Consider the following 14703-nt stretch of genomic DNA (forward strand, 5'->3'; position numbering starts at 1 on the left):
GAAGTTAAAACGCAGGAACTCGAATGCGTGGGCTGATAAAGCAGCCGCCAAGCAGTCTAGGCATTCTCTCGACTCGCCCGGTCCTTGTCTTGCCACGATCGTTCTCTCCTTTTACCCTTCGACTCGTCTGCCTTGGCTTGCTCGTCTGTCAACTTAGTCTTTCACTCTTTTCCCCCATTCGCATCGCCCTTCGCCCTTCGTCCTCCACGTGCAACGTGCACGCACGCGAGTAAACAGTCGCACCGACTCCCGCCCTTTTCTCCCTCGTTAATTACGTGTCGCTAATTGTGCGTTATCCACTGCATCGAACCGCGACCTTTTCAGTTCACGTCAGCCTTTCCCTGCTTTCTCCTGATTACGATCTCGAATGTTGCTTCGATGCGTATAACGAACAGACCGGCGGGGGATGACTCCTTCGAGGTTCGGGGATGTTTTCAGAGATCAAGTAGCGCGCGACGAGTTTCGATAAATTAACAGAATTAATTAAAGAACGTGAAATTCAAGTAACGCGAGAGCTCCGAACTCTCGACATTATTCCACGCGCTCGAATCGGATTTCGAAACATTTCCGCGGAAATCGCGTATGAAATATTCGAGCGGAACGCGGGGAGAGCACTTTGGAAAATTAGATTCGGCAATAAAGTTGACGATTTTTCCCCCACTCGCATCACCGTTCCATGAAAAATTTTCGATTTATCTCGCCAACGATGTTTACTCTGCAGAAAGCCTCGTTTTTATCTCGCTCTGCTCGCAGCTTTCATTCAAACGCCGAGTCCTCGAGGTTCTGTAGAACGCGACGCGATACGATCTCGATCTCGTCGCGCTCGAGAAGCTGCCCCCTCGGAAATCTTACCCTCGAAATCTCTGGCCTCTCGTCCGAGAACAATAACTGGCCGTACGTGGTGGCGTCGCGCGGAGGCGCCTTCCTCGTTTCTCATTTTCGCGCTCGCCAAACGCTCTTAGGCGTTTCGACGCTTCCATCGCGCTGCGGCCTCGTTCTTTCGTTTATTTCTTCGATCGGGGTGTCGTTCGCCGCGATGATACGCTCAGACCCGAACCACATACATCTCGTGTAAAGTATGCATGCTTGTGTCGGGAGAAAGCGTCCGAACGAACGACTTGGTTCGCTTTCGAACACGGAACTGGATCCTTGGGTTTGCCCGTTAACTTACCGTTTCATTTAGCTCGTTAAAACCCAAGTAACTTTTATTCGCTTGTACAGAGTCCTCTCTTTCGCCTCAAACTTCCGTTATCTTCGTCGTCAAATCCGACAATTGCCTAACTAATTTTAGAAGTAACCTACGCTTTCAGAAGTTGTGTCGTTTCGAGAATAGTCCCCAGATTGTTACACGCAATTATCTCGATTATCAAGACACGTTTGTTTAATGCTCGCAACAAACTATTACAGCAACTACGAAGCAGAGCGCAGTCGTATCTAAAAACAGCACGCAAAACGAACGCTGTAACTGTTCTGTTACATTAATTGTTTTAACATCCTCCCCGTTGAATCACCGTGGCGACAGTCACACGAGCAAATCGTCGTTTGCGTAGAACACGCGTGCCACGGTTCAATCCCATGACTCCGCTGGGACAGTTAAATTAATTAACGGACGAATCCGCGCGATTTCCAGGCGGATGCAGGAAACGGCTATCATGATATCTCCAGTGTATGCCGCACAAACACGCGCATAGATCGAAAATGTGGGACAAGGAACTTCCCTTCTAGCTGAATTTGTCGAACATGACTGTACACACGTGGCGACCAGATCCACAGAGATCAAAATGGTTCAGCCATTTTTTGCGCGGGTTTAAATATATTCAAATATTTCATTTTGCGAAGTACGATCATCCTAACATCTACCAACGCCCACAGTTAATCAAGAATCGACGGTATCCTGTTTCGAAATCTTGTAAATTTGTTAACTTGCGTATTATCGTTTCAGGAAGCAGTTATTAGAAAGTTTCCAATAACACGCGATAAGTTACATTTTTTACAAGCCTGACGTAAATAGTAGCAACGTGGAACTCGATCTTGCAATTTTTTGGACTCGCACCACTCCCGTCTCGGAGACTCGAGCGTTCCTCGCAGCGGCCGTATCGGTAGAGAAAAATCAATGATCTATTCTAGTCGACGCGTGCAGCTTGTCGCGCAGGAGTACCGTTAACACTTTAAACCGAGTGCAACACAATTTCTTATTCTACGATCGACGACTTCGCATTATCGACAGTCCGTGCAGTATCCGTAACTGTATCGTTTCGGGTGCAGCTTAGAAACAGATGCACCGGACGACTGCATCCCTAGCGGGTCGGTGGGCACACGTTCGCGTTGCGTAAAGTCGAAACACGACTGCACGTGTGTATATACGTCGGCCACATTATCTGATTGCGCTGAATTCAGTCCACGCTTGTTCCTACTGTTCTGTCCCAGGAAGTGACGTCAAAAATTACATGCCGCGCACGATGATACACAAAACGCCCGCAGAATTTACGCGCGTTAACTGTGACAAAACACTCGATTGGAAAGTATCTGGAAACACACGAATTGTAGTTTTCACCCTACAACGTTTTAGAGAAAAAGGTTCAACGTACGGAAGGATGCAAGGTAGTGCGTAAATCTTAATGCACTTCTCGGAATAATAACTCAATTACGTACACGATTTCGACTCGAAGGCGGAGTTAAGATGTCATGAAATTGCGAATAAAAATCGTGTCTTATCTCGGGAATCGTCGAATCGCGTCTATAAGAAGAAAACGATGCATCATACGTGTGCGTCTGCGTGATAATCACGACTGTTCACTGGCTTGTTATTTGCTCGACGAGCCGCGGCCAATTGTAAACCGCAGATGGTCTAATCCGCGTCTTGGCGTTGCGATTCCCGACGGTTCTTCCAGCCTATCATCAGCTTGTCGATTGGGATTCTCAAATGACGAGAATATCTCGTCCGTCGGATATGGCGATAACAGCGGGGAATCGTAATAACATCGGTGCGAGCGACCAATTCTAACGCGGAGGAAAGCAATGATGATGACTCGGGACTAGATCGATCATAGCCAGAGGCGTTGGACTGTAAATTAAACTCTCGGGATTTTTCGTTAGATTTTTGGTCACGGGCAAGGAAAGCTAGCTCGAAATTATCTCCTATTGCTACAGACCTGTGGAAATGAACATCTTCCCGATTGCGTTGCGTAGAATCGTAAACGCAAGGACTTATTTTACGACCCAATAGACTATCCGTAGCCTATTGATCCACAGTTAACCTCATTACATTTGCACAACGATGATAAATCGAGACAGCTCGTAAACAAAATGGGTCAATATTTGTACTCGCGTTAGAACTGGAAATACTCGGAAGGATCGCGCGGTTCCAAAGCAGCAGGTAACGAAACGTTACGGTAAATCATATCCAAGTAACTAGGCGAATTCTCGCGGCTCGTACGAGCTCGCATTTCAGAGCATTCCTGCCCGATCGGACGGCACATATGCGCGGGGATACGTGATTTTCGCCTCGCGTTTCTGACACCGGCGTTGTGGCGTTGATCGTTATCGTGATCAACGGGCACGATCGTTTAGTCGATCGTAAATTTCGTTGCGCTTCCCACGCAGGGCGAACGCCTCGAATGAATATTCACTTCCTCGGACGAGCCGACCTACAGAGATCGACCTACACTCCGAACGGAGAGCGTGTGTCGCATCGCAGGTTTACACGCGAGCTACGAATACGTAACATCCGTTTTACCTGCGACCTACTCCGACCGTATATAGCGTGTATCTGTTGTCGATAGCTTCGCCACCCACGCTGCTTTTCAGCATGCTCTTGCGTACGTAAATTACGTCGACGAAGGAAACGATCCGGGGTTACGGAGGAAGATGGAATGTAGCAAAGAGAGAAAAAGTCTTGGACGCACGTTCGCGCCGCGAATCGAATGCAAACGAGCCACGGGGGCTCGATACCGATGTGGATGCAATGCTCGCGTACAACAGTGTTCGGATTAGGTTTCGACTAGGCGGTGAGCGCTAACGAGATCGAGTGTTAATTGATGGCTGATCGATATCATCGGTTTCCCAGTTCAAGGAGCACGGAGAAAACCCGCCGGCTTCTCGACACCCAAGTTATTTCCTATAGACATAGCGGTTTGCACAATAGTTTCGAACGCGACGGCGACACTCGACGATACCAGTTACTCAATTCCTACGGTTGCGAAACATACGGAGAGATTATTGTTTTACTATTCTTAGCTTCTGTCGAGTTCGATGCTTGAACTCTTGGTCACAAGAAACGGAGACGGAATATGGAGTTCAATGCACCGATGTGTTTTGCCCGGAAACGTGCAAGTTGTGTGCCCAGGGTATACGAATTATTCAGCGAAAAACCAACATTCCACGTACCAAAATTTAATTATCGCTCGACCGCATTGTAGAGCCCGACGCGAGCTTGAACGTTTCCAAGTTTTCCATCGTCGTCGGAAACGTCGAGGGGTTTCGGTCGAATTTCACGAGCCATCGAGAATTAATCGACGACTGCAACAGCCAATTACGACGCGATAAATTGTATAATGTATCGTGCGAGGATTCTTTCGGCGAGTCCCGCGGGGAACGAAGCGAAAGAGCGAGAAAGTGCACATTGTTTCTTCGATGCTTGTGCCTTCCAGCCTCTGTCCTCTTCTTATTTGCCTACCTGCTGCACCGGGAGAGACGAGGTGATTATCAATTAGCGGTAATTAATGCGGGTTCTGAGCCGCCGGATCGAGCAGCCAGATCGACCGTGACATCACTTCCTGACATCTTTCCAGCCACCTCTGGACACGCTTCCAACCGACTTGCTTCGACTTGGTCGCGGATAGAGCTAATTAGAGATCCATAATCCCGACGCTTCTTCGATCGTATCGGGACGCGTACGCGAGTTAAAAAGAATAGAGAAATTTGTAGCAGAACGGAGAGGTTGAAACATTAGCGAAACTAGCTCCGTCGAAAGAAATCGTAGATGCACGTTCATAGAATTCCATAGGAATAGGCAAGGAAATTCATACGGAGGAAATAAACGGTTTGTGTTTCTCGAATCTCCTTATTTTATCTTCCTATCTTGTACACAAAGACACGCGAAGGTCTTGTAGCAACGTAAAATACCGTGCGCCAGGTGGATACGTAAAGATGAAATCTCACTTTCGCCGATCTATGTACGCGCGAGTCTTTGCGTAAAGGTGTATTCTCGTGAACTTTATGAAGGTGGATTCTCGTACGTTACAAGACGGCTCTCGCACCTGAACTTATTCGCAACCTCGATCGTGTTTAAGACGCGTGCAAGAGAAATCTCGTAAATGTTGAAACGAAATACCAAACTAACAGGGTTTGCCACAGTAGGAAATTAGCGTTTGAAAGCAAGTTGCTTGGACGGAACAATAACTGAGAAAATGTCACCTCGATCGTGGTCATTTCTTATTCTCGTCGCGTTGTCGAAACAGCGAAAACAGAATCGCACGTTTCGCGAAATTTAATAAAAGACCGTATTTTGCAGGAAATAGGTCGGAAGAGAATGAATCGCGACGCGAATGTCGCCTTTCTTCTCCCGCCAGGGAAAAGTCTTTTCTCGACGTTTTTGCAAGCCCGTAGGAATCTGTTCGAATAAATTTACTACAGGTATAACAATTCGGTTGTTCGCGTCTGTATTCTGCTTCGCGTCGTAAAACCTCGAATCATCGTTCTTCCACCCTTCGATCGGAATCGCGTTCGCTTTTAAAACGAACCTGAAATATCTTCCGACGCTCGAGACACCGCCGCCAGTGCCTCTAGCTGAGATATTAACGAGAAATAATAAAGAAGTACCTGGCCTAGCGGGAAACCATAGTCTGAAGAAAGTTGATATAAACGGCAACTATAATCCATTCAACGAGACACGGATAATACAGGTGCTAACGACTATTTACGAGGGTCCGGTCATTCGCGAGATGTCTGCCAGGAGGAATGCCGAGGAATGACGAGGGTTTCCCATAAAACCCCCAGCTATCCGATTATGGTTGTGGCGTACACGCTGCCCATTGCCTGGTTAGGCCGCGTCCATGCTTTTTTACGTCTTTCATCTTTCTCCGAGCAATAAGACCTGCTCCGGCTAAATATTTTGTTACAAGGATCACGTCCAGCCAGCGAGCCATTCGATAGAGTTGCGCTCTGACTGGAAATCGATCGCGTTCTTCGTTAATTGTTTCGCACGCTGCCTGATCGAACCATGCGTTATTGGTAATAATAAACGGTCGCACATACTACCACGCACCGTGTGGCATTAAGCTGTTATGCAATCAGTTTCGGTCGCGCAAGAATTTTACCCTAGAGCAATTCCAGTTGTGCCGCGATCGTGCGATCTTCCTGTGTGGCACGTCTAGAAAACGCACACGCGTGTAAAATTCATTTTTATGCCGCGATGGAGGTCCTGGGAACCCGTAATCCTTTAAAATATTGCTGTAGGTACTCGGACGATCTATTATTCATAACCCTTTTTTATCGTTGACGTTCGAAATTGTAAATGTAAATAAAGAATTATTATTATATTGCTTGTCGCTAAAGTCCCCAATTTTGCGTTTGATTCGATATCGATCTGGTGGAAGGTTACGGCTCGTAAGAAGGAATTATCGAGCTTTCGATCCAATTAACGTCATAAGCAAACGTTTGTTAACGCGCGACGCGCCTCGCTTGTTACAGTAGCAGCCATGATATGACATCCGATTGAGAGGAAGAGCCTGCAACCGACGACCAGCCACCATGAGAAAGTTACTACAGTTTTTAGCCGTACTATTGTTGGGTGTCAATGCCAGACGAACGGACGCGGACGCCCCTGCGGACGACGTTTACGGTGGTCAGCGTCGCGGTTCCCTTCACAAGTCTAATTACAATGGCAACAACAATTACAACTCACAGTCGAACTCACCCTATCTGCCGTATCAGCAGCCTAGAGAAAGAAAACCAAACATAGTCCTGATTTTGACAGACGATCAGGACGTCGAACTGGGTTAGTTCTATTTTATTTGTATCACGGCCTGTACAATTGTTTTCATAAGTATGTATCTCGATCGAAAAACGAGTAGAAGTAAAAGCAAAGGTTCGATTCCAATCAAACTTGTCTACGAGAAAGTAATCTCTGAACGTGCCCGTGTGCGCGAAGGAGAAGGAGAGAGAAACCTTTATCTGCGTTTGAATAGGAGCCGAGTTCTTTTCGGCGCGTACATAGATTCGCCAAACGAATCTTTTGATCGTCTGTTGCGGTTGGTCCAATCCCTTAGGTTCGCTGAACTTCATGCCACGGACCCTGAGGCGAATAAGGGACGAGGGAGCTGAGCTGAGACACGCATACGTGACCACTCCTATGTGTTGTCCAAGCAGGAGCTCGTTGCTGACTGGCCGTTACGTTCACAATCACGAGGTCTTCACGAACAACGACAACTGCAGCAGCCCCCAATGGCAACGGGATCACGAGCCGCACTCGTTCGCCGCTTACCTGAGCAACGCAGGATACCGTACCGGTAAGTGCTCGTCAACGAACGATCCCTTTCCACCCTTCTCGACGACGAACCTTCCTCGCTGTGCGCTCGTCGCTCTAGACGACGACAGCCAGTAGAATGAGACGCGCAAACGTTGAACCGTGTCGGCGCGGCGTGTACGTACATTATGTTTCTTGCTGGAATCGTTGCGACAGTCTCCCGGTGTATCGACGACCGTATAATTTACGCAATTTGTAGTTGTCGACGGGGCGTTTAGTCGCGTCGAGATTCTTCGGGAGGTTATTTATGGCGGCGCGTTCTTCGTTAGCGGTCGCTGATCGTAACTTAATGACTATGCGGTTAGAGGAATTTGCCATTTGTCGACGACGTCGGTTATCCAACGGAACGGCCGCGGGGACGCCACTGCGCATTCGCTGACCTCTGACATTGCAATACGAGAGAATCTGGCCACCTTCAATTGAAGCGAAGCGTTTCTATTTATTTCCCCGCGAGCGCAACGGACTCGCCGCGCGTAATTGGAGTCAAGTACCTTCGACACGATAAATCCTTGTTGCATAAGCAATTACCGTGGAAACGGTCCATTCGCCGCGGCAGAAATTTTTCAATTGGGAACAGGTCGAAAGCCGTTTTCGAATCTTACGTTCGCCGTTTAACCCACGAAACAATTAGAAAATCTCGAGGCGCGCAGTTCCGAAAAACACGGTGCCGGCTACCTGACCGGTCGCATTTTATTTTCGTTCCACGGTTCCGTGATTCTCGTTCCTCGGGCGTAATTACGTGCCAACCGAGACGTTCGAATTCGCCCGCAACTAATATGGTACTGGATTCCCGTAGAATTTCTCGGGTTCGATCTCGCCGGGCGAGTTTGTCCCGCGCGTCGACCCGCAATTCTGATCTCCGGCCGTTCTGGCCCGCTCGGACAATCCGACGAATCTTGCTCGATCGTAGAAGCGCTCCGAAGCATCTTCGCCGCTGCCGTAAACGATTGCAACGTGTTCGCGCGCGAGGAGATCGAGTTGCACCTCGTACCTCCTCCGTCGACGGATGAATCGCACCGAGAATGCGTCGATTGTTATTTGCATTGTTCGCTAGATACTATCTACTCGAGATACACCGGGCTTTCATCGTGTTGCGATGCATCCCCGACGAAGAGGGATCGATGAAACGCAATTATGAGGCGTCGAAAACTCGAACAGGGCCGACCGCCGGCACTGTTGGAGTTTAATCGCGTTCGGATTATTTAAAGGACGTTCGATGATCGAGAACCAACCGTTTAAAGGGCGAATCGAACGTTCAACGAGTATCCTTCGAAGCAGTCGCGTTTTATTAGAATACCTCCCCATCCAAAACGCCAGAGTGGCTGGTCAACTATCCGCGAAACTACAACAATGTAATATTCTACGCTAAATCGAATGCCTGGGAAACTCGATGAAGTAAGATGGAAGGAAAAATAGGTTCTCCTTGACAGTTCCATCTTGGCTCGAGTAATTCTGTCAAGGTTCAGGCACGGCTATCATGCTTGGTTTTAAATTTACTTTCGAGGAATTTTATCGGTAAGGTCTTAAAACGTTCGGAAACATTGTAATCTGGAGAGAAAAGACCTTTCGGTCCTACTTCCGACAAGGCTATCCGAGGAGTTGGCGGTAACTGATTAAAGTTTTCTCCCCTCGTCTTGCTTTGCACTTTTATCTTCGGCAGAAGCACGTAACTCGGATAGCCTACTTTGCCGAATACTTATCTCGAAATCTCACGACTTATTTCCAAATTACGCTTGAAATTGATCTACTGTTAGCTTCGCGGATCCATTACAGAAAATTACGGTCGAGAGCTATACCCAAATGCCCGGTCAATGTATCGAGGGAAAGGTACGCGATAAAACATTCTCGGCCTAAATTATCACCGTCTTGTTAATTTCACGTATTTATTATTCATCGATTGCCACGAATCCCGAGTATAGTTGAAATTTGACCAGAAAGTAGTAGTTGTTATCGTCGCGAGAACAATCGAATGTCCCTTCGGTAAATAATCTATTCCTGTCAGTGTACGTGTTTTACTTTCCCCTGTATTTTTACGATCCAAGAAAAATACTTGTCCTTACGTAGACCCGGTGCCAGTTATCGACGACATGCGTCACTTAAAAGCTAGGGCACCAGCGTCTCGGCAACAGGATCTTGTAAATTAGACCGAAGGTTCTCGTATCTCAGGCACAAGCGTGCATAGATCCTGCTGGCTATCTCGCCGGACGATTATTCGTAAAAACGACGGACGAAACCGGCCCCTGTGCATTCGAATTCCCCGGGCAACGTCGTCGACGATCACCGGGGGAGTACATAAGAAAAGAGATCACGACTAGTACAGGAACGCGAGCGGAGACAAAAAATCTTCTCACGATCGTGACAGTTCGACCCTTCGACGGGTAGACGGGCTCCTGTTGGGTGAGCCCTTCGAGCTCGCATTCCCTTTAACCACGACGGACGACGTCTCTCCTTGTCCGTCCATGTCTCCCCGTTGTCCGTACTTCTACACCAGCTTCTCTACGTAAGACCATATTCGAGGAGGTAGGACGTTGCTCCCTGAAAGAGTCCAGGCCTCGCAGCCTTTAAGCCTCGTCCACATCCGGTAGGGGATTGGCAGATTTCCAAAATTTTGCGACGCGCGACGCCCTCGTACATTTAGACGAAGTGGTCTTGTTCGTTGAAATAAGACCGTCGTGACTTTCGAGCGACAGCGTCGGCTAATTATCGTAACATTTCCCTTGGTCGGTCTTGTTTTGCCAGACCAGTAACGTTTCAGTCGTTCAACGAAAACTTGTTTCTTCTTTTAAAGTAAAAAGACGCTGGATATAACCTTTCGTCGTATCGCGAGAAACGGTGATAATTAATCAATTTATCCAGCGTAATTCACCTTCGACCGGACAGCTATCCATCTCGCATGAAATGAGTTTAAATTACAGAGGCATTAAACAAACCTCAGCTTTGCGATCCGGTTTGCTCGTGACTGTCGGCTTCTGGCCATTCTTTTTTTTTCTACCGTCTCGAAAATTAAGAACCTGTTATTTTCACGGTTCCGTCTCAACGATCGTCGAACCTTTTTTTTTTACGTTTCCATCTGGTCCTAGGGAGAAAGATATTCGACGCGTGGGGCGTCGATTGGACGTTCGTAGGATCGTTTGCATCGCTTCGCGAATAATTATGAGCCGTGATCCGCGACGATCGACCGATCGGGGGCCGGTACGGAACGGGCAGAGAAAGAGAACTGGTTTCGTTATCGTCGTCTGTTGTACATTGTGTCCCTGACCAGAATACCGGGGCTGGCAGGCCGGGCGACAAATTTTCTTCGCTATCTTCGCAAGAGGATCTTGTCACGCGCGCATACGTTAGCCTGGCCTCACCTTTAAGCTGCGTTCGCGACCCCACGTTGTCGGACGGGCGTGAAACTAGAACTGAATTTGCCGATGCTAATTAGGTCCGAGAACTAGTCCTCGTGATCGTTTCGCGTTACACGAGGGTGCATGCGCGTGAATCTTGCCAACAGATATGAAACGGGGATACGAAACCGGGAGTACCAGTTTTACGCGTACGAGAATCTTTCGGCCGACCGAGGTTCTCGTTTTCCCTTCTGCTCGCGAAGGTTGAATTTCACGAAACCGCGTCCGCGATACCTACGCGGCACGACCTTCGATCGCCGATCGATGCGCCGCGCGGTCTTTATTAAAACCGTCTCGATGCATAATGCGACGACAGGAAGTAAATGCGAGGCGTAGCCAAGGCAACGGTATTTGCCTCCATTGTTCGAGTCCTTTCGCGTTATCGTCCGCGGGAGAGAAAACGGTATGCAACGCTCGATGCTTAGACGATTCCTATTGATTTTTCTATTTAAACAATGAATTCAATGTACAAGGTAATTCGTATGAAACGCGAACCTATAGCAAAATTGTTCTCCGAGGAAAATATTCGTACACGATCGTTTCGCAGATAAAATAGCTAGGAAACGAGCGTTGGAACAATAGACGCAGCGCCTAGTGCTTACCAAATATAAATTTTACGCGTCTCGCAGAAAACGTTATTAAACAAATAATGTTTCTGGAGAATTCAGGAGAACGAACTAAACATTGTTCGAGTGGACGATATTCGAGATGCAAGCAGGCGAGAGTTTCGACAGCGTCTTAAGATGAAACTTTTTCCCTTTAAGACGCCCTTTGCGGCCCGTAAGGTATAATGATAAGGCCACACACGCGTCGAAACCCGCGTCAGGTAAAGGATAGATTCGACGGTAGGATAACCAAAGGACTCGATTCGATGCTGGAAGTGTTGAAAGTGAGAATGGGGAGAGAAAACATTCGGTAGCGTACCTTACACCGGTCAGACCTGTTAAACGAAAATCCCAACAGCGGGGAAGACGATCGTCAAACAAAACGTCGCATCTTGCCTAAAGTCGATCGATGCATTTTTAACTCTAAATCGCGTCCTTCGTAAATGGTAGAACCCTTTGAATGCGCGCTCGTAACCGACACGAAAAATAGCAGTTGGAATTTATCGAAGGTTGCATCCAGCAGCGCATTTGCACATCGGTGCATCGTTGCCCAAGTCCTGATATCTTAATAGAATATCTGATAGATCTTAATGGATTTCGCGAACAAACCGCGTACGGTGATCGACGTCCTGTGGATCTATCTACTTTCGCCTCGAAGATCTACCTATGCAAATTGAACACCGGCGTGTTACACTTATTAATCCAGGCCATTCGCGGCATCTCGATCTCGATTTCTCGGAAAGGATATCACGCGAGTGTGCAGCATGTTCTAGCAGATAGTCGTTGGCGTGCAGCGAAACAGCTGCAAGTGAAAAAAAATACAAGTCGCGTAAGTATACGTTTAGGTAAGTTTTTTGAAAAAGGGACGCAAACCGTCATGTGAGGTGCGACTTCCATTGCACGATATCCTCGATAAACAGCGTTGGTATTCGCTTATTCCTTTTTCCACGAGATCTTTGTACTGCGTTTATACCTCCAGCGAATGTTTTTCTGTTCGAAAGGTGTATATTCTAGCCGCTCTTGCGGATATACTCTCAATAATTAGCGGTTCGCTCGCCGGTTTCGCGTTTTACCACGTTGCACGCGTGTTTCCTGAAACTCTGTTCGCGAGAGGATCGAAAAACCGCTGAACCGTTTGCAGTTGCATTTCGCAGTATCTCATAGAATGATTCGCATTCTCATAATAACGAAGCGTCTCTGCTACGCGCAATATGCTTCTAAAATATCGATTAAATTTTTCCGACATTGATTCATAGTATTTCAATGCGGATCTCAATCCGGAGACTGCGACATGCGGATATTACTATTTTATTAGTTGAGAAATCGTTTCACCTTAGCGTACACGTGTTGGTAGATCCAATCCCGTGGCGTTTGATCACCGACATGTGGGAGCAGCACGCCTCTAACTATGTAGTATTCAAAAGAGTCTACGATGGGACCGAATAGTTACCGTTAACCGCAACTTGTACTTTAATAAAATTTCCATTCGAATTTAGTTGCGCGATTTCCAACCCGTTTCGATGCACGGTTGTGTCCAACGCGAAGAAAATTCATGGCCAGGGCTGTGTCCTCTTATAGTGGATTTACGTTTCGCTGGCATGCTCGATTGTTCGCGGCCGTATTTTCGCATCGATGCGTGCCAAGAACCTACACTCGACTCGTCTACCCTCACGCACCAGGTTGCGAGCCTAGCTAGTAATAAAACAAATCTCCTTATACGCTTGTAAGTTCGCACGGTTCCGGGATGTCGTATATGGCGATCGAATAGGGTATTCCTTGAATCGTGGATACAACTAAGCGAGAGAGAAGCAAGAGAAGAGGGATAGAGGCTTGCAATGACTCGAGGAGATCCTAGTAAACGATATATCGCGTTGTTCAACTTGTGATCCCAGTCCGCTGTCTCATAATTCGCGAGCTTCGTACAGGCCCGTGTTCCTCGAAACGTGTTCGAATATTTCTATAAAACCGAACCGGTTCATCGAAACGCAGAGAATGCACCATTTTGTTTCGTGCTGTTGAAACTTTTAAACCGATATAATTGTAAGATTTGAGGAAAAGTGTTTCGGTCTGCGTAGGGATTAATGGGATTTCAGAAGGAGCGTGTTTCCATCAGGGCTATTTCGAGAGGCGAGCACGGCGGAAGATCTACACCCAGAAGAGAATATCCGACGCTATTCAAGTTATGTAGCATGGACACGATCGTACGATCCGAAAAGGAGGGGGGACGGGGAGGAACTGAACATAGATACAAGCAGAGATGCGAAGGTACCGCACGAAAGTCGGCTGGACCGTTCGTGAGGATCCTGGAGCGAGTACTGGGCGTTATCAAAATGCCCAGGTTGCTGTTGTTGCTGCACGGCTCGTCGCTGACGTAGTCGTTACTCTCCATAGGACTGTGCCTCGTGTATCTCTCAGGATCCATTGGATCGCATCAGCACATCTCCATGAACGTGTCTGTGATGTAACCTCGGAGGGCACAGCTAGTCGAGATACCGAATATTAAGAGATACAAGACGCAACCCCGGTCGTTTCGCTGCCCTAAGTCGGATACCGGATCCTAGATATGACATTTTTATCGAAACACCAAGTTATACCAAGTTATACAAAATTACTGATGGAAAACTATAACGAAGTAGGCAGGTATTTTCCTAATCGAAGAAGCTTGGGATTGAAAACGAAGGGATGAAGAAACATTGCAACGAGATTGCTCGAGGAATTTCGGTTGTACCCAACGCGTGTAATTAACGTTTTCGCGCGAGGAACGATAAAAAATGGTTAGCCTCCGGTTTCAGGGAGCACGGTGTATCCTGAGCGCGTACGCGGCGTGCAGGTAGCGCGAGGGTTCCTCTGGTTCGTGCAGGTGAGATTATCTAAATTTAAATCGCGCCGCGCTACAGCAGACCCATGGAAGAGCATTGTGTTCCTGGTTGTTACGGCTCGAGAGGACGCGGCCGCCAGTTTTTCGAGTGCTCGTGGGACACGACGGAAAGAGAAGCGGAGCTGCGTCGAGAAGAGAAGGTAGGAGAGGCGGAGGTCGAAGACGAGCGGGACTAACGTAGGGCACCCACACGTTCGCTGAAAGATACACGAGGGTCGCGCACACCGTGCTCACAAAAGGGCCCCCACGATGCAGGTGCAGCTCTTACGGATCGGTGCATTCATTGGGGGTTTTGCGACCCTCTCT

At 47.8% G+C, this 14703-nt stretch overlaps 1 protein-coding gene across 2 annotated transcripts in view; it reads left to right on the forward strand.

Moving 5' to 3' along the window:
• LOC122401098 (extracellular sulfatase SULF-1 homolog) overlaps positions 1 to 14703 on the forward strand; it is a 57715-nt gene that overhangs the window by 23967 nt on the left and 19045 nt on the right. For both annotated transcript variants that reach the window (XM_043403035.1, XM_043403036.1), the window contains exons 2-3: positions 6691 to 6997; positions 7269 to 7508. In XM_043403035.1, the coding sequence (XP_043258970.1) occupies positions 6751 to 6997; positions 7269 to 7508 (487 nt within the window). In that variant the 5' untranslated portion in view covers positions 6691 to 6750. The remainder of the gene's footprint in view (positions 1 to 6690; positions 6998 to 7268; positions 7509 to 14703) is intronic.

This window comes from Colletes gigas, unplaced genomic scaffold (genome assembly GCF_013123115.1).
Source record: "Colletes gigas isolate AHSC1104 unplaced genomic scaffold, ASM1312311v1 Colletes_gigas_Sc00021, whole genome shotgun sequence".
NCBI lineage: Eukaryota > Metazoa > Arthropoda > Insecta > Hymenoptera > Colletidae > Colletes > Colletes gigas.